This window comes from Bactrocera neohumeralis, chromosome 4, assembly GCF_024586455.1.
Source record: "Bactrocera neohumeralis isolate Rockhampton chromosome 4, APGP_CSIRO_Bneo_wtdbg2-racon-allhic-juicebox.fasta_v2, whole genome shotgun sequence".
Classification (NCBI taxonomy): domain Eukaryota; kingdom Metazoa; phylum Arthropoda; class Insecta; order Diptera; family Tephritidae; genus Bactrocera; species Bactrocera neohumeralis.
The window spans coordinates 65,707,927-65,734,375 of NC_065921.1; the positions used below are offsets into that span (position 1 = coordinate 65,707,927).

Genomic DNA, 26,449 nt, shown 5'->3' on the forward strand with positions numbered 1-26,449 from the left:
GGGCTGTCTTCGGAGGTGCCAAAAAAAAGTGCCCCATCTGCTAGCGTGATTCTGAATCGTGAGTAGCTGAAACAAACAAATTTTAAAAGTTTATTAAACTTAAAGATATTTCCTATACAATGACCCACGACCTTTGAAAAATATCAAAAATTAACAAAATGGCGTAATTTTGCAAAAAAAAAAAATCGTTTTTTAGGTAAAAAATTGTCGTTTTTTTAATGCCAAATTGACAATTTTCAACCAATCAAAAAGATCGTAGGTCATTGTATAGTAAATGTATTCAAAAATACTATTTTTTTTTTTTTAATTTGAAGTCGATCGGTTAATTTCTCGTTGGGTTATGACACCAGCAATTTTGAAAAATGTCGTTTCGAGAAAAACGCGTTTAAAGTTTCACTTATATATGTTATGTTTGCACATCCGAGCGGTCGCTCTTTAGAACGCTGTCATCCAAAAACTATTCAAGATACGACCTTCCCGATTTCACAGGATATTTATAGAAATATAAGCTATCGAAAAAGCAAATAAAAAATTTTTTTTTGAAAGTGTCACTGGTATAGATAGCCCCTTAAGCTGCACACGAGTAATGTTATTTACGCTATCAGCTCCCAAAAATGACTTCTCTCAATGATTTTAGTTTAGCAACTGTTTATTCAATTCAAAATTTACGACTTCTTAAGCTACATATTAAATTCTATACATTGCTAAAAAATGCTGACTCATGACATTCCGTAATGTTCAGCTTCTAATCCATGCCTCTGTGGCATGGTTGGCTTTTAATTACAACTACTAGGGTAGTCATACATAACTTGCGACCAACTCCAACTGACGATTTGCGGGATCCGACCTATGGAATTGTACTCTTTCCAACGTTGATTCCTGCTTGTTTGCAAGTTGTTGCCTGGTTTGCTGGCGTGTCACTCTTCTTTGAGAAGAATTTAAAATTTGTTCACGACGTCTTCTTATTGGATCTCCTCGACGACTTCTCCTCAATGCTGCATATCGTTGCCTTTCTTCTTCTCTGGTTATTGGATTCTGACGTCGTACAGAACGTTCCATTATGTCGCGCTCCTGCTTCTTAGCTCTATATTAAGGATTCAAGCGCCTGATTGAATGTCCTATTGTGTCGCGCTCCTGCTCCGCTATTCTATATTCTGGATTTGTTCGTCTGGTGGAGTGTTCCGTGGTGTTGCGTCCCTGCTCCTCAACTCTATACTCCGAATTCAAACGCCTAATTGAGTGTCCCTGTATTGCTTTCTCTTGTTGCCTTATTACAATCTCCATTTTTTCCATTTGTTGTTGGTTGTTATTTTGTCCTTCCATATCATCTAGTTTCCTGTTAGCGTCAAATCGTCGGTTTTATTTTATATTTGCTCAGTGTGTTTACTTCCACAATCAATTTCAATTGTACATTGTTTTTTTTTTTTCAGCCAATATATGTAGCTCGTTGGCTCAACCAATTATGGTTTCTGTAATTTTGAAAATCATCTCGAAACACCTTCTGAAGTTCATCCTTTGTTTGAGTGAATTGACAAAAACTTTAAGGAAAGTTAATGCAGCCAGTCAACATGTCTATAGGAAATTTGCCATTACCAATGTCGACACGCATTACATGTTTCCACAAATTGGAGGACTTTAGACATGCATTGAGTTCATCAGCTGGTGTTGATGGTGGAATCACTGACAATGTTTGACGAAAACGTCCTGCTAATAAAATCATTGCACCACCAAATTGGTTACGATTGCTCCGTAGATCTGAATGGGTCGTTCGACCGACGAAGCGAGTGCAAGTGCAATTTTATTTTGTGAGCGAATCGTTGCTAATATTAATAAAATCAAAAAAGTGTTTGTTACTTTCAAAAGAGTATCAAACACATACTTCTGTTGTCCATTCAACAGTGGAAGATTTGTTTGAATTAATTAATTGGTTAAAAGCATCATGCATTGGACGATTGGGCGCGGCCAGGCCTAATTGAATTAATAGTTTGTTTGACATCATCAGGCACAAGTCCTCAATTTAAATCAATGCTTCGTTGTAAATTTCTTCACTGATTGCATATCTGGATTTCCCATTCTATATCGTATTTGATACGAAATATCATCACACCAGAGAACGGCAAGGGTACACCCTAACAATAAGTGTACCCGAATCATTTGTCCGTTTACGACACTTAGAGTGTGATCGGCACACTAAAATAACGCTTGTTGCCTTGTACTGATAATTTCGAACATGCGCATACGCACAAGCGAATTATTTCACCAGGATTGGGTTTCTTTATTGAATATTTAATATTTTACAATATTATTACCGGCTATGCTTATAGATATATTCAAAATGCGAACAAGTACTCCATGCGCTCTGCTCTTTTATAGTTATGGCTAGAGTAGCGTGTCGTACTTTGGTTAGTTGATAAAATAGTGTAACTTAAGTAGCGTGTTGTATTCTGATTGGTTAAGTCTAGTTTAAACATGCATTGCTTGCGTGATCGAATGATGTCGTGCTTATCGCTGCTATGCGGATGTATATGTATTAGAGCCCGACCGAATGTAAAGTTTTGGCCGAAGCCGTAGCCGTAGCCGAAGTTCGGCACCAAAAAAACATTCGGCCGAATACCGAAGCCGAAGCCGTATAAAAAATTTATTTATTTATTTCAGGAAAATGTATTTTATTTTGTATACAAATAAATACTTAAATTAAAAATGACATTTCATGTCTAAACAAAAAAAAACTTAAGTTCATGATGATCTTGGAAATATACATATGTACATGTATGTATGTATAAAATTAATAATTAAAGTTTAATAGTTTTATGTTGTAGTGTAGGAACAGGAGCTTATCAGCATTATAACCGAGCAGGCTTGAACGCCTTTCACTGTAAAGCTGCCCAGCGGCACTAAAAAGTTGCTCGCTAGCCACGCTGCTCGGTGGAGCGGAAAGAAATTTTAGCGCTATAGATTTTAAAGAGACAAATGAGCTTAAATGCCAATATTGATATATGTATATTTGTGTCTCTGGGTAGTAGACGTTGTTGTAAATAGTCGTTCACCTCTTTAAAAATACCCTGCGATTGTGTTTTTGATATTTCCTCAACGATTAAAGAGCTGTCGTGCATGTCCCAAAGTCTTGTTTTTGTGGAATTGTCAGTCACTTGAGGATGCAATGGACTCCCTGTCACTGAACATTCTTCTTCATTATTGTTATTTTCATCATAATTATAAATTTCTCTAACAGTCTCTCTAACATTAGATACATGTAGGAATCCAATTTCCGGAATTAAAGTACACTTTTAGATTTCCAATTGTTTGCTTTATTCATAGCAAAATTCATAGAAACATATCACTTAGTTAAGCCAAAAGTCATCAAATTAGCACCGAGCGTGGCTATGCTCGCCGTTACAATCAAAGAGAAAGAAAATGTATGTATATCTAAAAGTCACCAAATTCACAATGCGTTCGTTACGCTGGATGTTGCAATTAGTAAAAAGAAATATCACTTAAACTCTACGAAATGTCACTTAAATCGGCACGGAGCGTTTTGCTACGCCCGGCGTTACATTCAGGAATAGAAAATACAAAACACACTTAAATTGGAACACTGAGTAATGTTGCGCTTAGCGTTACAAACTGGAATGTCACTTGGCTCAGTAAAGATGAGTACTACTACGCTCTGCGTTATAATCAGGAATGAATATATAAAATGAAAATGATGGACGCTAAGCTTTACCGCCCACAACGAGATCGTAATTCACAGTTGGCATCCACTATTTGACATTCGGACAAGTGGTTGCCACTTATCTGTCAATTTGAATAAACTATAGAATACGATCTCAATTCTAATCCCACAATCGGCCGTCCTGACAAGTTATTCGCCCTCAAATAACTAACCCCATTTCTTCGTCTTTTCTGCAACTGTTATGGTCTTGTTAGGTCCTTCATGAGCTCCTATTTTTTCTACTTCGTATCTTCCGTATCTAAAATTCCCTGTTCTATTCTTGTTGAATGTTCTAACGTTCTCTTCCTGAATTCTCTTTATGTTTTCTTTTGCCTCCTGTCTTACTAAGTCGCGCTGAGTATTTAACTCTTCAACCTCTATTAGTAAACAATATACGCGACTTAATGCGTGCACATGTCTCATCCGCGTTCGTGACCTATGCTGGACTACACCATTGTACTCCGACGTGCTACCTAGAATAATCCCCTCTTTAAGCACTTTCCCAACTTGATCATCTAGGTATCTTTGATCTTCGTATGACACTCGACTAGGCCGTTGATACTCCGGTCTCCCGTTTGTCAAAATTAACTTCATTTGAACTGGCACATTCATCGGTTCCTGAGGCTGATATTTGTTTATCAACGTTTTGGCGAACGCTGCGTCAAAATCTGCCAAATGTGACAACTCTACCTTATCCGATTCATTATCCAATTGCTTCTCTTTTTCACCCAAAAATTTAGATTCACTCTCATCATTGAAGCCTTTGCCACGACATACCCTGTCCTTTTCCTTTGCATCTACTTCTTTCCCCGGCACTTCCGGACTAACCTTATATCCGCACATTTGTTCGGCAGAACCCCTCTCACTCGCTGAGATTTCAGTTTCATCGCCCACTTGACTACATTTCCTTCCAACTTTTTTCCCTAACACTTCCGGAACAACCTGATCTTCGTACACTTGCTCGGCAGAAACCCTCTCACTCGCTGAGGTTTCAGTTTCATCGCCCACTTGACTACATTCCCTTCCAACTTCTTTCCCTAACACTTCCGGAACAACCTGATCTTCGCACACTTGCTCGGCAGAAACCCTCTCACTCGCTGAGATTTCAGTTTCATCGCCCACTTGACTACATTCCCTTCCAACTTCTTTCCCTAACACTTCCGGAACAACCTGATCTTCGCACACTTGCTCGGCAGAAACCCTCTCACTCACTGAGATTTCAGTTTCATCGCCCACACTTTTAACCGCCAACTCATTGGCACCCGTGTCTTCACACTTTTCCCTAACCGTATTAGGTTTTCTAAATCCTACCCTGCCGTTACTAAACACCAAATCCACTTCTTTAAGTATATCGTTTCCCAACATTGCCGCGTAGGATATATCTTGCACTTTTACTACCTCACACTTGACTTCCACTGTCACAGCTTGTACAGTCACCTCTGTTATAAAGTTATCCATTGTTGTAAGCTCGCCTTTTCCTATTCCATAAAGCCGTTGTTCCTCCTTTCTGAGACTAACTTCTCCCAGCTTCATAAACGTATCGTACCTCAATATACTGGTGAAGCATCCCGTATCTACCAATGCGCTAAACGTGATCTCGTTAATCACCGCATTCACGAAAATATATGTATTTACTTTGCACTACACCGTTTCGATCATCTACTGTGTTAATCCGCTCATTTTTCACCACGCTAACCGGTTGTGAGACCCCGCAATCGTAGGCATAATGGCCCTTTTCTTTACACTTAAAACAAATGACGTTGTTTATTCCCCCTCGTGAGCACTCTCTAGCTAAATGACCTTCTTGATTACAACGATAGCACCTCTTCTTAACCTGGTCTTCAGTACCTTTACTTCCATTTGACGTCTGAACGAAAACTTTACCACTTGCATCGGATGTACCTTTAATTCTTTCATATACGCGGATTTGCTCCTTTAATTCCTTCACACTACGCGTTTGATACAAAACACTTTTATTCTCTCGACTATCCGGTATACCCTCCACGAAATATTCTATTATACTCTTTTCATCGAGTGATATTGGCTTACCAATCTCGATGATGGAGTACAAGTATTCTTGCAAACTTTCTTTCGGTTGCTTGCGCCTATTCCTCAGCGTACGATGTACCTCTGCGGCACTCAACTTTTCTCCGAACTCCTCCACCAACGCAATTTTCAAACTATTCCAATTCCTGATCCCTACAGTTCCTCGAACAAATAGCCTGGCTGCTCCCTTTAGCAACTGCTTTCCATATACGAACTTCTGTAAATCGTTCCACCCTACTGTTTCCGCAACTTCGTTGAACTCATCAACCCAGTGGCACACGTTATAAGTGCCGTCTCCATAAAAATTGGATATGCTATCTTCGACATCGCGCAACGTAAATAGCACCCTACCTACACTCCTATCCTCTGTAGTGTATAACGAATTTGCTGACTCATTATCACTTCCCCCCTCATCCACTTCGTCTCCAAAAACCATGTGTTGTAACAGTCTTAACTGTAAGTCTTTCTTTCTACCAACTGTACTTAAATTTAGCTCTCTCAGTTTTTCCCTCAACATATCCACAGTCATACCCTTTATTGTAGCTGCGTCCATCTTACAAAATGATTTCTTATATACGTATGTATGTAATTATAAACTGTAAAGTATTCAAATCTAGGGTATTCAAAACACTGCTACTACTTACACCTACACGTAGTTGTATCGTCCCAGCAGATTTTAGGATGATCGTTTGAGACCTCCTGGATTAATCCTTTAGGAGATATCCTATACTCCCTATTACTCCTAATACTCGTGTGTAAATACACGTAAAATTGTATACTCGTTTTTAACATTGCATGTCATTGGAACGCGAGTACTCCTTTTAACCTCCTAATGGAGAATTCTATGATTACTGCTATAGAGATCTTCTATTTACTCCTAAAGGAGATCTCTATGATTACTGATATAGGAGATCTCTATGATTACCGCTATAGGAGATCTCTATGATTACTCCTAAAGGAGATCTCTATGATTACTACTATAGGAGATCTCTATGATTAATCCTAAATCCTAATTTTAATTAAATGAATGTACATGAAATTTATTATTTTTTTTTATATTATTAGTGTTCCTGTAGAACTGAGCCTTACATTTGAGAAACGCCTTTTTGATCTTTGCCTCAAAATCAGGGTATGAGTAGTCATCTTTTAAGGCCTCTAAAAATTAAACTTGTTAAAAAAATAGATGACATGATTTAAATTATGTATTACCGTAAAGAAATTTATTGAAAAGTGCATAATTCTTCAATGCAACTTTTTTTTGCTCCATCCCAATTCACTTTTAACCTCTTCAGACCCGAGCATGATCTAAACATGGTTTTAAGGTTTTTTTGGTTTTTTTGTAGTTGGGGAGGTATAAAAAAAACACATCTTTGAAAGATATAAAAATTTTATTTGTAAGTATGGAAAAATCGGTTGCACATATGTGTTCCTTCAGGTTCACTTATGTTATTTCGAGTTGAGATTTTTCATGGTGTGATAGTCTTCAAAACAATTATTTTTTAATATACATAGGTAGATATTACATTTTACACAAATGGTGCGGCAGTGAAGCTCGGAACGACATTTTGAGGCAAGTTATTGTCTACGAATCTCGGCAGATGACCAACATTGTCCAGTTATCGGTTTGCTGACTCATTATCACTCATCGACATTGTCTAATTCGTCATCCAGCATTCAAACGGGATCTTTTAGAGGCACTGATCTGGAACGAGAAGTGGTTCCAGGAAGTTCAACTCTTCCGCCTGCATAGTTCATCATCGCTTTGGCCAGATTAAGTCTGTATGGGAGTAGTTCTAATTTGTCCTTGCGTTGGATGTCTTCTTCAGCACAGCAACGCCTGTACATAATCCAACAATTGACGGCAATTAGGTCAAGGAAATGACAGAAAGTTCTAACTGTCCATTTATTTGTTCGCATACTACACCGGTAGTAAGCAATTTGTCGCATAAGTCAATCCCACCCATACAGGTGTTGTAATTTCTAATAGCTGCTGGCCGATCTACGTCAATTTTTCGCTTTTGTTTTTTACACTAACGTTTACAGATATCTGCCGGAGTACCTCCTGTGCATGTCGACAGCATTGTTACAGGCTTTGTATCCATCCATTTGGACACATCTCACTCCTTATTATCCCAATGTCCTTTTGCAGAACCTTATCAGCCTTCAGTTTCTTTGCTACTGGTCCAATTTTATCATCACAGTCCCAGTCAGAAAAATGCCATTATTTTTTTGTAGCAACCGCTCGGCCAGTTTTAGACTAGTACAAAACCTGTCGGTGTACAGAACACCGCTGTTTACACTTGTGCGACAAAGTTTTTCTACCATGCCTGCTCCTAGTAATTTTCACTTTGGGGTAGATATTTTATACTCTAAAATCCAACACCAGCCCATCTCTTAATTAAGACCAAGAGGATTTGGCTGTACACATATTGGCGAAATTCACATCGTCCTGAAAATGGAATCATTTGTTCGTCTATGGACATATGCTTAGACCGTGACAACTTAATCTTCAAAATCTCTTATTAGTGGTCTTATTTTCCATAGTTTTCATCAGCATTTGGCTTATTTATATCTACAAAGTCTAGATAATTTCGAAGTTTATTTCTTTGTATCCGCAATAATAGGCACACATAACTCTCTATTCCAGTAAAGCTTACCTTGAGGATATTTGAGGTTGCCCATCATCAGGTGCACGCCTGAAAATTGAATAATTTAAATAGCGGTCGTGTTCAACGATTTTAAATCCCGCTTTATAGGTTGCTCTGCTCTGCTACTAACTCCCAGAATTCTAGGCCCAGATACTCTAAAAGAGTATTCATGTCTGAAGTCTCTCCGAATCAAGTACATCCTCTGAAATGTCTGGCCCACGGGGATAGTGCGCCACAACGCTGAACGTAGTGTATTCTGATTAATTCTTCTGTACCAGTTCCACACCTGCATCTTCTTCGCCATCCATTTCCATGACATCTGCATATTACTTTTCCAATATCTGCAATTATTCCGTTTCCATGAAATCTGAAGGTATTTTATCTCCAGAGAAGTCCAAGTTTTATTACTATCATTCAATAACTCAATTTCTCGGTCGTCCATGTTGAAACTGAAAATCGGTCATACATTACACATTTATTATGTTTTCCTGATACACATATGTGCACCACAGAAAATAAAAAAGTTACGCGGGTGGAATTAAGAAAAACTGTAAAACCTTACATTTGATAATCCAACACCTGTAGTATCCACTTTGAATTACCAAAAAAAGTGAACAATTGATTTTTTATTGATTTTCAAAATTACTGAGTAGGCCTCTTGCACAAATTCTCAACTTCATATTCAAATTAGATAAATACATAAAAATTAAATGTTTAGGGCCACCTAGTGATAAATAGTGGAAAGTTTGATAGCTTTAGAAGAATTTGTAGTACAAACTTCAAAGATGTCACTAAGATTTTTCAGTGCTTTATCCCATATGTCACTTCTTTAAGAGCAGGGACTCCGCAATCACTTCATCCAAAATTTTTGATAGGGGTCTCTTTGAAAGTTTTTGCTTCAGATACGCCACCTATAATAAACTCAAACTGTTTAGTAACATTTTATCAAATGTATTTTATTATACTCACAATTTCTGCCTCAGGCTTATTCAAAAGCAAGGACTCTGTAGATGCTAAATCATTTATGCTTTTAATAGGAAATATCATTAAATCAATCTTCTTCGGTTGCAATATGTCAATAATCCGCTCCAGGAGTATAGTGTTCTGCGCCGATATTTCCTCTAGCTTCCGTATTCTTTGTTCCATGTTTTTCTGCCAGGAGGAGGTGTTTCGGGAAGTAATGGTGGACACATTGATATTTTCTCCACTTAAAATTGAAGAACTTCCGCATTCTAGGAAAAAAATGTGCTAAAGAGTTATGAAAAAATATTTGCAAGAGATAAACTTACCGAGAGAATTGAATAAAAAATTATTTTGTGACGTCATTTTATTTATCTATAATTAAGTGTATAATATTATATTATTTTACAAGTATTATATTATTTTTGTATTATATATTAATTTAGTAACAATGATGCAAAATGGGAACAAAATGAAAGTGATCGTCTTCAGCAATTGCAAAAAGCTTGCAGTAAATTATTTCGAGAGGTATATTGTGCTCTAAATCAGCTAAAACAGATGCTTTCGATATCCCTAACGCACTTTTTGAGTCTACTGGATAAGTAAATGAACTTGTTGCATCGTTAAAATATTTACCTCTAACAACCAGCTGTTCACCCACTTTTTGAAACCCAATTATTTTAAAAACATTTAATTCCTGCGTCATGCAATAGCAATCTGGGACTTTATTGCTTAAAAAAAAATTACCGAACTGATATTTATTATAAATATTATTAACTTTTTTGCCCAGTGGACAATTTTTTTTTTTCTTCCTAGGAATAAAATTTCGCTCTGTAATGCGATTATTCAACTGTTGAGAAATATATTGAGATTTCCGGCAATCCTTTTTCAAAATTTGTAAAAAACTTTCAAATTTATATCCAGAGAAGTTAGAAGCACATCCAAAGTCCTTTACACACTGCGATATATGGAGCAAGTTATGAACATTATAACTGACTCGATCTTTACCGTATAAATTGGCAAAATCTTCAACATAAGCCTCTAAAAGCTTCTGCACACAGGCTAAATTACTTTCGCACATTCTTGGACAGGATATGAATCTATATGCTGTCATTAAAATCAAAAAATGCTCATAAAGATCATCTTCAATAACATTTCTTAACAGAAAGAAACCTGTATACAATATTATTTGTCGAAATTCTGAAGCTTTCCAACGTGGCATCTCTTCAAATGGCCTCAACTTCCGATTAAACTCTTTTGGCGTATATTTTCGAACAATTCCAATTTTTTCATTAAGTAAATTACTGTTTAGGCATTTTTTATTTTTTTTATCGGTTTACCTTTCCATATTAAAAGTAAAACCACTCCTAAATCGAATAAATGCATCACATCCAAAGGGAACTGTGTAATCATGTTTACGCCACAATTTTCCAGTGGATGTGCAGTAGTATGAAATCTTGCTAAATGGAAGTTTTTTGTGGTTCGTTCGGCGAAACTCTGGTCAGTTCTTAAGACGCCAGAAGTTAGAGAATATGAGAGACGTTTATTTATTCTCACAGCTTTTTGCTCACATTTGGAACATCCATATGAACACGTATGGCCAACAGTGCCACTTAAAAAAGCTTTGGCTGGAGCATCACATATGATAGCTCCTATTTTGATTTTATAAGATTTACCGCCATAGAGCATCCCATTTTTTTTTAGCTCAGAGTACTCGTCCAAAAATTTCTCCAAATATTTTTCAACTTCCTGTGGCTTTGAGCAACCAATAAAACTGCCAATTAAAAATGGTTGTGATTCACAATTTGAAATTGCTCCCAATATTGGCCAAAGAGTTTTCGCGGAACTTTTGTAAAGTGGCAAACCATCGCAAAAAACATCTAATACAATTGTTTCACCTACAGAATTATCGTGTTTTATTTCATTTTTCAATGCATTTTCTAAGCCAAAGTGAAAATATTCTCCAGGCGGCATGGCTATTACATTAGTATCATCTGGTTGGAAAGATTGTAAGAGCTTATTTTTTTGATATAGGCACATTTAAATTTTGTGAGTTTAAAATTGCAAGAAGACTATTACATGCGGCCCTTGTTATTCGATTTTCAATTGCCCAAATGGCTAACTGTTTTGAAAGTGGTTCAGCTGGCAAACAAAAATCTTCTATCACTTCTTTCGAGCCTGTACCACTTTCAACTTCTTCAAAAACTTCTTTAGAGCTTGTATCACTTTCAATTTCATTAACACTTTTCACATCATTTTCATTTTGTGTATTATTATTTTGTTTTTTGTATAAATTATTTAATTTTTTATTCACTAGGCGTTTTAAATGCCTTTTAGAGTACATTTAATTATCAATTTAAAATATTTAATACTTAGATATAAAACACTTACGTCTGCACGCTTTAAAAAACACAGTTGAAATGAACAATCGCTTGAAGACAAAAAATAACAGTTATTATTTCCCGTTAAATTGTAATTTTTGAATCAAAAGTACGATTTTTAAGCTACGAAAAATTAAAAAATCTCCTTTATTGCTCCTAAAGGAGGACAAAAGGAGATCAATACTAAAATGAAGTAAAAAAAATCACAATAGAAGTATAAAATCTCCTTTTTTGCTCCTAAAAGATGACAAAAGGAGGTCAACACTAAAATAAAATATAAAAAAAAAACACAATATAAGAACAAAATTAAAAAATCTCCCTTACTGCTCCTAAAAGAGGTCAATAGGAGGACTCCTTCATTCCTCCTTTCAGGAGATCTCGCTTTTAAATCTGCTGGGGTATTACTACAATGCACACATACATACATATGTTAAATACAAAATGCTGTAAGAATACAATAGCGTTTAAATGATACAGTTAATGCTGTACTACTTCTAAATACTTCACTGAATATATCGATATATGTATGTATGTGTACGTATACTTCTAACTACTACAATATTCAAAAATCTTATCTTAGTTGTTCTGCTCCCGCCGTTCACCCTCTGCTATGCCTGCTACTCTGCGTCGCATTCAACATCCGTTGAACTCTGTTGCCGTGAATGCCGACGCCGCTGCCGCTGAACCACCGTTGTATATCTCTGATCTCGTGTCTGCTGATGCGCTTGGTGTTTGCTGCGTACTTATATACTCGTCGCTGCCGTTGTCTGCTTATGTGCCCCGCTGTATATACTTATATACCGCTACCGCTTGCTTCGTGTGTTTCGATTTCACACTGTTGCCGATGCCGTCTTCTTATTGGTGCAAATGTTTCACCAAGTAGCAGTACTGCTATTTCCGTGAGCGAGCCGTTAGTCATTGGCGTTCTAACGGAATCGCCTAACGCTCTAACGCTCCTTGGACTGTAGGTACAGGTACAGTACCTTCGTGGTCTTTATGTACCACCACTTTTCCGATTTATTGTATAGTTTGTGCTATGTTTCACAGTTTTTTTTCGCAATTCTTTTTGATTATATGCTGCACTCGCTATCTCTCACACCACTTGTATTTATCGTTTTCCACAGTTTTCCGCATTTCACTTTTCCCGGGATAACCGCACTAGGGGAATCCCGGACGAGCCCCCATTTGTAGGATTTTTATCATTTCGAAATTAAAGTACACTTTTAGATTTCCAATTGTTTGCTTTATTCATAATGAAATCCATAGAAACATATCACTTAAGCTCTACAAAATGTCACTTAAATCGGCACGGTGCGTTTTGCTACGCCCGGCGTTACACTCAGGAATAGAAAATACAAAAGTCACTTAAATCAGTAAAAATGAGTACTGCTCCGCTCCGCGTTATAATCAGGAATGAATATATAAAATGAAAATGATGGATAGTCAACATTCCTGCCTCGCTGCTCATTTTCACTAGCTGCAACGTTATAGCGACAGGGAATGGCTCCTGGTTTCAAAGTCCTTTTAGCGTCAAGGGCTATGAAAAGTTTAAAATTAAAATATTTTAACACAAAGGTGATTTATCAACTTACCCATTTCGTACATCCCGTTTCCAATAATGTCTTCATCGTTGAAGTGGTCCATGCAAATTCACCTCTTTTCGGCTTAAATGCTTGATTATTTCTACAAAATTGGGTCCACTTTTTTTGCTGCCCTTTATCGTTCGGAAACATAAAAAATGTTTTCTTCACATTTTTATTTCTTCTATCATTGACACAGTTTTTCACTACACACTTCATTTTGTTATTTAAATACAAAATTACACGGGTAAAATAAATTGTTTCTATATTCACATTGATTGGTATCACGAATTTATAGCTGTCAAATTTTTTACTGCGCCGTGTGACGTAAGCAATTGTTTGTTTACATTTTTCAAGTATAACGGGCCTGCGCAATGCGTAATCTCTTTTCTATCATTCTTGGGTCCGAATCTATTCCGCTTTTCAGTAATGACATTGCCTGCTAATGAAAAAATTCTTTCAGCCGGTGCACTACTTGCAGGTATTGAAATAAACTTCAATGCCACCTTTGACAGAAGAGGGTAACGATTTTCATTTACTCACCACCACTGCAATACATCGAAATCATGACTTAAAATAACCCTTTCTCTACGATATTGTTCTATTTCTTCTATTGGAGATTGTCTAGAGTTGTTAGATTCTGGTTCCACAATTAATTTTACTTTTTATAGAGTCCGGCGTTTCAGTCATTTTGCTTATTCCTTTTAAGGCATCAACTAACAACTGAAATCAAGCGACTACAGAACAAACCAGCGATCTGTGCTCAATGCTCTGCTCATGCATAAAAGTTGAAGACACTCGAAATCATAACTGTAAAACATGAGTGTTTCGCTCACAGCTCATTTTTGCGCATTCCTTTTTGTGATCTATCGTTGCTGTTCGCACATTTGCTTTCAATGCATTGTGCCGTTCACTTATCTACGCAAAATTTTTGGGTGTCTGGTGAAATAGAATCGACGCTTACTGTTTGAGTGAATGACGAAATGCTAAAACACAAAACACGGAAAGCGATTTGTGCGTTTGGGTGTGTTATTCTTTTATTGCTGTTTGTGAGTGCGACAATCACTCCACATTTATAAGTGTGATGCGGGTGCCAAAAAGTGGCACTGCTGACGTTCTCTGCATCACACATATAATCTTTGTTCTTGATCCACAAATCAATTGGGTTTGATGGGAGCATGTACATATGATTATAGAAAACAATGTTCGTATTTGATGAGCGTGTGATGATATTACAGCATCATTCAGAGCATCATTTTCTAGCAATTGCAAACGTTGACAGCCTTCTCTGTAAGATCCACACAATTCACCATCAACAGTTCGTAAATTCTGGAATGATGTTGGGCATTGGGAATAAAAACCTTCATCATTACTTGGATCTACTGAATAAATTCGACCATTGGCATCGGTGGAATACACATCTGGGTATCCTGGAACTTGTTTTCCTTGTTTCCCTTGTATAAATCTTCTTAGGGAATAATTCCAAGTATAATATTCTGGCATTTAAGAATATAGCACTGTTTGTGCAAAATCATCGTTTTGACATGTCTCAAAAAACTGGTTAATGTAGTAGATGGTGTCTGAGCAGCCCTTTGTACTGCGTTCTATGCTGTAAAATACACTCTTTGTCCATTTTCTAAATGAACAACAGAAGGGTGTCTCATGAATACTTCATTACTACTAACATAGCGGCCATTTGGTATTGGGTAACTTCATCATTGGAATTCTCTGCACCAATTCCAATCACAGCCATATCACTCCCTTTGGTTACATATTTACAAATTTATTTAATAGATTTCACTGAATGGCAAGATTCAACGTTTAAGTGTGCTTTGAAGGTCTTTGATAAAATGAGTGAATATGGAACAATCCCACGATTATTTATTTCAATATCTTGTTGATTTAATTTGACAATTGTTGATCCTTCATTGTTAGCTGTCGATCGTCGACTATACAGTGGATAACCGTCATTACCAGTAATTGTTTCCGATATTAATGTCCATGGTATCATATTTTTGATAACTACGTCTTGCAATCCAGGATCTACATTAAGGATTTCAGCTGATATCACTGCATCAACTTCATTTGGCCTTATCTTTTCAATCAACCAAATCAAAATGTGTGCATGCGGCAATCCTCGTTTCTGTCACTCCACAGAATACATCCAGCAGCGTGTCTCACCAAACACATATCGTTTTACGATGAAATCCATTAAAGATTTAAATTTTTGTCTAAAGACTCTGGCAGTAATATCATGACGATCAATGGTGACAATCAATGATTGCCCAGGGAATAACTCCTGTGCGGATTGCATATAAATGTGATGAACAAATCTGCTGTACCATAATGACGAACATACGACAAGGCATCTTGAACATATTTGTGCATAGGTCGAGGGCTTCCGATGTTGCTGGAAGAATAGTCATCCGACCAACATTATCTGCATTTCCATCAGTATTAATCACATCTCGAAGGTGATTATAATCTTCAGATCGGAGTTTGGTCTGATTCAACCTGATGAATGTTAATCTCTGCGTTTCAATTTTAACATACATGTCAATTATGCCGCATTTAATATTCATTAAATCTGGAGCTTTTTCGCCAATTTTGTTGTAAAACCTTTGGGCTGTTGGTTTCTAAAAGCAGATCGTAAAATGTAAAATGATGAAATGACAAAAAATATATCAATATTACCTCAAAATGGTCCGGATTCTCTTTTATTGCGTCCACTATATTTATCAAAAGGTCTTTCGTTTGTCTTTCAGACCAACGAAATGTGCCGGGGGATGTTCGAGCAAGCAAATAACTGCGGCAATATTGCAACCCTGATGTTTTTTTGCAGATACTCAGCTGATACTTAATCAAATATTTTGCAAATATTTTGCGCGGCGTGCAGGTAGAAGTGGAATTTAATAAGTCTCAAAAAGATGTATCAAAAGTAGTATTAGCTTGTGTAATTCTGCATAATTTAATAATGCGGAACAATTTTAATGATCCTGAAGTCAATTATCTATTGGAAAATTTGGAAACACATAATGAAAACGATGCTGAAACGCCTGACAACATAAATGATACTAACGAAGGTATTATCAGAAGAAATAATTTAAAAATGTTGTTTGTTTCTTAAATTATATATTTTTTAATAAAAATGTTAGTAAATAAATATATGTACATGTGATATTTTATTTCATTCAGGTCACAACAGTAATAAAAAATTATAAAAAGAGATCAAGTTTACATTTTTCAAATTGTTTTTTTTTTACTTTTCGGTTAACTTTTCTAAAGTTTCCCGCAACTTCATCATTACGTTTATTTTTTCTTTTTCAAAATTCAATTTTTCTTTTTCGAATTGTAGCACTTCTTCATGACGTGTTTGTTCTTTTAGAGCCTCATTCTTTAAAAATTCCAATGCTTCGTTGGCGGCAGTCTTTGGACGCTTTCGTCGTTCGTTTACGAGTTGACTTTCGGAAGAGTAGTCAGTATTATCGTCTCCACTCCCTTCACACACTTCAGCGCTATCCATTAAGGAGCCTTGAAGGTTTTTGGCTGGCGGTTGAATGGAATGCCGCCTACCGTACACATCGTCGAACTCTTCAAAAAACTCCCAGCTTGTTGCCTCTCTCCCAGTCTGCTCATTTCGCCTCTTTATACGTTTGTATGTCGCAAATAAATTCAAAAACTTTCTTTGCATTAGGTCCTTCGATTTTGGAACATCCGCATTAACCACACTCATTTTGTTGACCACTTTTGCCCATAAAACTGACTTTTTACGTTTCCCCGCAGAAAATTCGTGCTCCATTTCGAGCCGGCTTCTCACTAGGAGCTTGGTGAAATTGTGGCTTAGCTACGGGCTGGAATTGATATTTAATATAAAAAATAGTATAATATTATTCATTAGTATACATAATTAATAATAATAATTAATTATTAACAAAAATAAAGAGCGATTTCGCTTACCTCATATCTTCCATGATGAATTTCGCTGATGTCGATTTGTCGAGTTGTTGCTTGGTGAAATTGCGACTTAGCTCCGGGCTGGAATTGATATTTAAAATAAAAAATAGTATAATATTATTCATTAGTATACATAATTAATAATAATAATTAATTATTAACAAAAATAAAGAGCGATTTCGCTTACCTCATATTTTTCATCATGAATTTCGCTGATGCCGATTTTGTCACTTTTGCGCGCAAGAAATGTCAAAATTTGAGTTGCTCGAACGCTTGACATTTGCAAAAGTTGCCACATTTTTGCATCGAACGTGATGCTTTGCAATATTGCCGCAGTGATTGAGACTCGAACATCCCCCCGTTTAGCACATTTTGAATATTAATAATGCAAGCCAATAATTAATTGTTATGAATTTACTTACTGCTTCCATTTCTTTTAAAACAGCAAATAGACGCTTCCAGCTGATTGCGAATTGCGCAAAATGCTATGGTTGCCACTGAAAACGGTCTCGCATATTTGCAAGATTGTCGTAAAATAAAATGCATGTAAAAGTTAACAGCTGTTTTACGATATTTGCGATAGACCAATCGACCTGCACAAAAGCTATTTACTTTGGTCTATGCATTTGACTGTCTTATGCATAGACCAATCGGACTGCATAATACCTATCTACTTTGGTCTGCAATATATATTTTTCTAAAAATGAAAATTGCTGGTTTTTTGTTTTGGTTTTTTTATATTTTTGATTTTATTCATCACATTTCGTTTAATTTAAACATCTAAAGTCTTTTCTTCTTAAAACTAACTATAATTTATAATAATGATTTCAAAAATAAAAAAAAAACAATTCCTCAGATAATGATTTCAAAAATTAAAAAAAAAAATAATCACACACTTAAAAGAGCGCGGCTTCTTGGCATGCCCAATTATTAACGGTTTGACTTTATGCTGACCAGTTGCATTTGTACATGCAAGAAAAGTAATTCTGGCCTTTTCTGCTTTTCTTCCCGGAGCTGTTTTTTCTGTTTGACTGACATACGTTCTATCAGGAGGCATTTTCCAAAACAAGCCGGTCTCGTCTGCGTTATATACTTGGTCCTCGGAAAGCATCAATTCGTAAATAATGTTTCTGAGTTTATGCTTAAAGGGATCAGTTGCCTGGATATCCGATGAAAGTTTCTCGCCACACACTTTTAAAAGTCGGATTCCAAAGCGAGTTTTAAATCCAGATAACCAACCGGGGCTGGCATGAAAGCTACCTTCTTTTTCCTTAAAGTCAGCGTGCAGCTTCATTGCTTTTTTCTTAAGCATTTCCCCAGTAACTGGACAATTTTTGTTTCGTTGAGCTATAAACCACTTGTATAACATCTTCTCCATGCGGAGATACTCGCCTTTTCTAAGAGTCTTCCGCTTAGATGCTCCGACTGCCTGGTGGGATATAATACTACGAGCATTTTTTTTATTCCCGAAACTGTTGATTTGGCCACACCATAAATCTTTGCTAAGGATGAAACACTAGCACCTTTCTCGAGTTTTTGAGCAATTTCAAGTTTTTGCTTTAATGGAAGAAGTTTCCTCACAGGCATGATAACACTTAATTTATTAGCACATAAACACTTTTAAAAATATATACAACAGTACACATTCACTCAGAAGTAGAGGTGGGCGCGGGCCTGTATTTTGAGGCCCGGGCCCGCACGAAAACAAACTCTTTTTTGAGAGGCCCGGCCCGGCCGAACACGATTCTTTTCCACAATGGCCCGGGCCCGGCCCGGCCCGGCACGAAACTTATTTACACATATAAGGAAATTTAAAAGACATGCAATTTATATATATGTATATAAGTCCACATTTATTAAGGTATATTGAATATTGTTATGTATTAAAAAAAAACTACAACTACAACTACATCTGCCTTGTTTGTTAAGAGTGATATAAAACGGCTTATTATTCAACAAAGATCCACTAAATTGGCGCTTGATTGGATGAATTACAGACACCACTACTCTAGAATAAATTCAAATCGTATCAAACCATCCTTTCCGTCATCGCTTTCATCTAATTATATCATTCCATATATCAGACTTCGCATTGGCCACTCCATTATCACACACGCTCACATACTAAATGGCACTCAGATCAACCAATGCCCATTTTGTGATTCAGATTTAAATCTATTGCATCTTCTGCAACATTGTCCAGCACTTCAAACTCATAGACTGTCAAACTTCAATAATACTGATCCAATAATTTTATTGATGGATCCCTCAAGCAACAACATTTCGAAAATCTACAACTTTTTGAAAGACAGCGACCTTCTTCGACGCATATAACATAACCAGTCGGCCGATAGCCCATGATGCTAGTGCTGCGTATTTTCTTAAGTTTGTATAATAATTGTATTATTATGTAAGCTTTTATAAAATAAAAAAAAAAAAAAAAAAACGAACTAAGTCATATTTTTATTTAAAAATAAAATTTTCTCTAAATTTGTGCTTTTTAGCCTAGTGCGTTTTTCATTTAAAACATGGCCCGATGTTGAAAAAAGCCTTTCGCTCGTAGACGAACTGGCTGGAATAGCCAGAATGGTCCGAGCTAATTTGGGAAGGTATTTTAAGTCCCTGGCATTTTTCCAGAATTCTAAAATATGTGTGCCATGAGCTACTGGAATGGTCAAGTATTTGTCAAGCTCTATGTCGATAGCGTTTTTCTCAACTTTTCGTTTTTTTACATAACTTAAGTCTGAAAATTCATCAAACATTCCATTTATTTATTTGGGCTTATTTTATTAGTTATGTCATCAAAGCTACTATTTTCATGATCTCCTATAAATTCGGAGAGCATTGCTTTTACCGTAGCTAACACATTTTCTCTTTTTTCCTCTGAGAGGAAATTCATCTCTTTATAAGGAGGGTTCAAGAAAAGCCCAACCAAATGAACGATTGCCGGAAGAAACCTGACTTCTAATGCGCTTAGGGTCATTGATTTAAACTCAGTTATTATTTGGGAATCAAGTGTGCTAGTTCTGCAAAGTTTACATAATTTTTCAGACCACAATGCAAATATTTGCATTGTTGGTTCCTTGTCAGAGCTAAGTGCTTCAGAGCAGTCCTTAAAAGGTTTTAAGAAGCATAAAATGTTTTCAAGTAATGAAAAATCTAAATTACTAATTCGCTGTAGCTAATCTTTTTTAAGTAAAAAAGTTTTTTTTTTTCTTTTACATCAAATATACTCAAAAGCATAAAAAATGTAGAGTTCCAGCGTGTTTTAACTTGCTGTTTCAGCGTTTTTGAGAGCTTACTGTTAAGCTGAGAATGTTTAAAATATTTGACTAATGATTTGCAGCAATCTATTAAAGCCTTCACTTCCGCAAGAGGATTTTTCTCAATGACGTCATCCATGACAAGGTTCAGATTGTGACAAGCACAAGATAAGCGCTTGAAGCTTTTAAATGCCGCAACGACATTAGCACCATTGTCCGTAACGAACACAGCTCGGTCGATAGTTTCAAGGGTGTTGAAATGCTGCAAAATGTCTTGAACATTTTTGAGAATATTTTCTCCAGTTTTCTTCTCGTCCAAGAACTCCCTGATGCCTCTAAAAGATACACAAGTACGTTAAATAATTCATAAACATTAATAAATAAATATGTAGGTATGAACATGTACATTATATGTAATCGTACACACAAATATATTATAAAAATTGATTTATATTAGTACCTAAAAGAGCGACGTTCAGTTGGAAGTTATCATCCACATAGTGAGCAGTCAGCGATATAAAATTTCGCTGCGTGTAGTCGTCACTCCACATGTCGGTCGTGTATGCCAGTTGTTGGTCTTTCAAACTTATGATAAGTTGAGTCTTCAACGTTTCGTACTCTTTCTCCATGATGGTAGTGCTTAACACTTTACGGGATATAACCAAATCATCGAAAGACTGACTTCCAAATTCTGCTCCTATGTTGAGAAGCGCTTGGCTATAATCACGGAAGCCGCTACCTACCAATTCACAAAAAAAAAGAGTCAATCAATAAATGCAATGTGAATAGAACTTACCTTCGGTAATATTGAAAGGGTGCAAGTCTTTTGCAACTAAGGCTAGCTGCTTTCGAGCAAACGAATCCCGAAATCGCGTCGAAACAACTTTTTTGGCAAACATGCCCAATTTGGGCTGTGACTTAAGCGCATCTTGTTGAGACATGCACTTATGGCGGCTGAGGGTGCCCGTGCCTTGTTTTGAATTATACACCAGCACATGCTTACAGCTCCGGCAGCACACAAAATCGACATTATTGCCATTATAATTAACGCAATCGAACAGCTTCCACACGTCACTCCTGCCCTTTTCATTTTGTATTAGCTTTACACATTCACTTTTTTTATTCACAGCGTCCTGAATGATTTGTCGCGACATATTTTATATTTCAAAGTTTATGAATTTCACAATAGGACGCCAATTTTGAATTAGTGGTGTGCAAACAAGTAAAATATTGTATAACCAAATCGATAGTAGTATCGATAATGGGGCATCTCGACAGGATAGAATTTATAGAATACTAGCTGCATTGCGTTGCACCGTAAGCAAATAAAATGCGATAAATGGCGGTTCTAATTCGAGAATAAAAAAAAAGAACGCGATCAAATCAAATTTGTTTTCAGACCTATTTCGGGCTTTTGTGGGCCTATTTCGGGTTTTTACGGGCCGGGCCTTTTTGCTAAGGCCCGGGCCCGCACGAAGCCCGCACGAATTTTAATTTTAGGGCCCGGGCCCGCTCCGGGCCTGTGTAAGCCCGCGGGCCACGAAAAAAAGCCCGGCCCGTGCCCACCTCTACTCAGAAGCGCTTTACACCCGACAAGAGACAAATAAAGACTGGCACCAAATACATAGCAGCAGCTTTTCCAGTAAAAAACATAAAATGAGCAATTTCGGGGAATACCCGACTTTATTTCTGTTTAAGTTTTTTTTAACAGTTTATGCTTGCCGTTGCGTTTAAAACTCTGTTCACTATTTCGAGTTTTCGATAGTTCACTATTTAGAGTACTCAATGTAAATTTTTAGGCGTTCACTATATCGAGGTGTTCATTATACCGGGGGTTCACTATACACAGACTCCACTGTAGTTTCTTAATATTTCATTCATCAGCCGTTGAAATGTGGCTGGTGCATTTTTTAGTCCAAATGGCATCCTTACAAATTCATATAAACCATGTGGCGTTACGAATGCCGTTTTTTCTCTATCTTCTTTTCTTACTAGAATTTGGTGATACCCTTTTGCTAAATCTACTGTTGTAAAATACTGTGCTCTGCCCAGTTTATCTAAAATTGAATCGATGTTCGGAAGCGGATATTTATCGTCTATTGTAACCTCATTTAATTTTCTGTAATCTATTACTATGCGATATTTATTTTCACCTGAGTTATCTATCTTCTTGGGTACTACTATTAGTGGGCTTGAATATCTAGAATAACTTTTTTGTATAATTCCTTGATCCTCCATTTCTTTGATCTGTTTCCTAACTTCCATTTCATGCTGAGGGGGGTATCTATATAATTTTGAATTAATTTGATATTGTGTAACAGTTTTTATTTCGTGTTGAATTTCAGTTGTATTTGTTAATTTGTCACCTTCCTTAAATAGTAACTTATTAAATCGTTTTAATAATTTAAGAACTTCTCTATGTTCTTCCTCATTTAGATGGTCCAATTTTAACCTGTCTAAATACAAATCACTGGTTTCGAGAGTACAAATATTATTAAATTCATAGGGATTATTTAAAAATTTACTCTGCTTTCCATTAAGTATTATTTCCTTTTTTTCAATATTTATTTGTGCATTTAAAAAGTTTTGTAGTCGCCTTATATAAAATCATACATCCTTCCTTTTAATGGTGCTATTTTCCAACGAACCATTGCATTTTTGGCAAGATTAAATTCTTCCGGTGCTTCTGAATGCACTTCATAGTTTATCACTTCTTTGTTTGTTTAGCTTAGACTACGGTAGGCAAAGCCAGAAGTAAACTATACTTTAGACATATTTTGTTAATGTGCTAAATGTTATGGGATGTTTTAATTAGACTTTTGCGAAATCGAATATTTCATTGTTAATTAGGCTAAAGCTAGCTCCTGTGTCTATTAGAGCAATATATGTTTTATTTTTAATCATCATTTTTATTTTTGGTAAACATTCCGAGGCACTTTCATAAAAAAACGCTATTAGTGGTTTCTTCCCCTAAAGTATAATTTACTTCTGGCTTTGCCTACCGTAGTCTAAGCTATTTTGGCTAAACTGCGTGTTAGGGTTTCCTGCCGTTTGAGGATTATTAAAGTCTCTTTCGATATTATCTATTTCCATTGGTTCGACCTGCCCTTGCCTATGGTGATTCAAGCGATTTTGGCCTGAATATTGTCTAGGGTTTCCTGGCATTTGACTTTGTTCATTGTTAAAATGGTTTCGATTATTATTAAAATTGTTATTTCTATTTTGCCTTGAATAATGGTCTCTGTACTCTTTATGTTGATTACCATATAATAATAATTGTTATTATTTTGTTTAAATTGCCCTGATCTGTCTCTATTTATGAATTTATCAACTTGCTTGTCTTCGTAATAATTTTTCTTCTGCCTAAATAGTTCATCTGTTCATTCTGTATTTTTTAAATTCCGTCCTGATACAGGTATCTTCGAATCGTCTTCTTGTCATGATTTGTATAATATTGTACAGGTCTTGTTCTTCATATATTTTGTCGAGTAGCGTCCCCTGCGTCATTTCTTTTATTGTGTTTACTAATAAGCTGTCTATATTACTTAAATCTATGCCGACGTCGTCTTTATAGTATATTTTAATTTCATCGGCCTTATATTTAATTTTTTGAATTTCAATAGCTAATTCGCTTACCGTGTTTGCTTTTATGTTACAAATTCGTCTGTACAGCTCATGCGGTTCCACGTCTGGTTTATACCTCAGTTTCAGAGTCCTTTTTATCTCTGTCCAGTTACCGGGGTTTGGTAGATTTATTACGACATCCTTTGCTTCTCCTTGGATTATCCTATAGTACACTGCTCTTGTTGCTTCGGCTTTGGTTTCTTCGTCTCTTATATTGGACAATATGTATTCTACGCCGCTTATGAATGAGTTTATAGTGACATCATCTCTCCCAGTGAATGTAGGTAAATGCGTAATATTTTTTATTATACATACGCTGTAAATTATTATCGTTGACTGTCTGCCTATGTTGTAAATCTATGTATGCTTGTCTTAACTGTTCTAGTTGTTGCTCTTTAGTGTTGAGTTCTTCTATCAACTCCACCTTGGGTGTTTGGGTCTGCTCCAGCGTCATCCTTCTTCTTTGATCGAACGTCTGCTGTCTTGTAAGCGAAATTTTGCCAAATTATTACTTTGCTTCACTTCTTTGGTCATGTTGTGGTGATAATTCGGCTTTTTATATTTCACTAGGTCGAATTCTCTTCACTTCACTTTTATTTTTTATTTATATTATTTTATACCCTAGAGGGTCTGGTCAACTTCTGAGTTGGCTACAGAATCGTAGGGTTGTTTTTGGGTGTTATACAAATTTTTTTTTTTTGTATTCCGAAGGTTTTCGTATCACTATCCTTTAAATCTAAGGATTAAAAGGACAACCGACTGCGCCAATTTTGATATGCACCGCCGAAAACGGGTTTTTAAAAAGAAGAATTGAAAAGCAAAGGCTTATTTTGATTACAACGAAGTGACGCTGAAGGAGTGCAGAAACAGACTCATTTTATTGAAAAGTATTTCTTAAAATGAAAGTTTACAATTTACCATAAGAAATGCTTACTAAGTACTTTACATTATTTGCTTTTACAATTGTATCAATACCAAGAATTGGTATGGGAATTAATTTTATTTTGTTTACATTTCGTTAATAACATTTACAAGTGACAGGAAATAGTATCAAATTGCAATGTAGTGAAATACTTATTTCATTGTTTCATTTATTGTAGCAATGAATTCGTCTATATCGTCATATATATATATATATATATACATATATAATATATATTATAAAAAATTTTTTCTGCATTCTTTGGACAAGCATGTATTGTTGTATGCAGTACTCTCCATCGATTGGCCAAAATTCCGAATGCGTTTTCTATGTGCACATGGGCTTTAGACAACGCTAAGTTAAATTTGTCTTTATCTTCTGGTAACTGGCGGAAAGCTATTCGTTGTACCCGGTAAGTTTGTGTCACAAGGAACTTCCGGAGTGCCATTCAGCAACTTCTTTCCAAGTCACTGCGGGCAAATATTCCACCGTCACTAGAGCCCCCATATCAACATACTACTGTGCCCAAAAAATGAGGTGACATTGTATTTATTTTGAAAATTCTTTATTTATTCTTCCAAATCAATTTCATCCCCTTCAAAGTAATCCCCTCCCGATGCAATGCACTTATGCCAACGGATTTTCCAATCTTCGAAACACTGGTTGTAGTCACTTTCCTGGATGGCCTAGTATGTGAACACGTAATTAGCTTCACTCACTGTCATTAGTACAATGCCAAACGTTTTATTATAATTGTAGTACAACGATCCGCTATTTCTTGGGCTTGTTATACGAATGTGCTTCCCATCTATAGCTCCCAAGCAATTCGCCATTCCAGCCTTTATATAGAACTTGCTTGTAATACCTCGAAGTTCGTGTGTGTTTGGTGTTGACAAATATACATCATGTAATTTATCTCAAATCAAATCAGCGTCAAATGTTTCATATATTATTTTTCGGACTGTCGAAACTCCAAGTTTGAAAGACCACGATAGCACATTGAAATCACATCCTTGTGCCAAGAAAATGAAATTGTTAAGTATACCACTGTAATACTTATTTTACATTGACTTACATTAATGTTACCGCCAAACAAGTCTCAGGCTGAATTGATTTTCTATTTGAAAAACGTTCTAGTCGTTGCTTTAATAGCGGCAACAATAAATTATAGTTATCAACGCTCATTCTTTTAGCTTTTAAAAAAATGCACCTCATCCTTTTCCTGAAGTTGCTTGATGCAAGTTTTGTAGAATCGTTCCTCTTCGCGTGTAATATTGACAGGACGAACCCACCCCCTTCAGTAGTTTCTATTGACCTCCTGGAGCACTTCATGTACTGTATTGGCAATACGTACACTAT

The 26,449-nt window shown here is 36.2% G+C and overlaps 1 protein-coding gene and 1 long non-coding RNA gene across 2 annotated transcripts; both read right to left on the minus strand.

Annotated features, from left to right (window-relative positions):
• Nucleotides 1-1,089: 1,089 nt before the first annotated feature.
• LOC126755833 (uncharacterized) lies at nt 1,090-5,286 on the minus strand. Its single transcript, XM_050468552.1, has 4 exons — nt 4,769-5,286; nt 4,058-4,654; nt 3,725-3,795; nt 1,090-1,336 (listed from the first exon to the last, which is right to left on the minus strand). Exons 1-4 carry the CDS (start codon nt 5,243-5,245, stop codon nt 1,090-1,092), a joined length of 1,392 nt encoding a protein of 463 aa, XP_050324509.1. The 5' UTR covers nt 5,246-5,286.
• A 4,011-nt stretch (nt 5,287-9,297) lies between these two features.
• Nucleotides 9,298-12,951, minus strand: LOC126756515 (uncharacterized). Its single transcript, XR_007666592.1, has 4 exons — nt 11,758-12,951; nt 9,696-9,741; nt 9,376-9,638; nt 9,298-9,317 (listed from the first exon to the last, which is right to left on the minus strand). It is a non-coding gene; the product is annotated as an uncharacterized LOC126756515 (long non-coding RNA).
• Between the last annotated feature and the right edge of the window lie 13,498 nt (nt 12,952-26,449).

What these genes read in the sequence shown, in the direction of transcription:
- LOC126755833 (XM_050468552.1), bottom strand. Translation starts at nt 5,245, where the DNA reads ATGAAGCTGGGAGAAGTTAGTCTCAGAAAGGAGGAACAACGGCTTTAT. An exon ending in AGCAAGTGTGCGAAGATCAG is followed by an intron (nt 4,655 to 4,768) that starts GTTGTTCCGGAA and finishes TACGAAGATCAG; the next exon opens with GTTGTTCCGGAAGTGTTAGG. An exon ending in TTACGATCTCGTTGTGGGCG is followed by an intron (nt 1,337 to 3,724) that starts GTAAAGCTTAGC and finishes TGACGCTAACAG; the next exon opens with GAAACTAGATGATATGGAAG.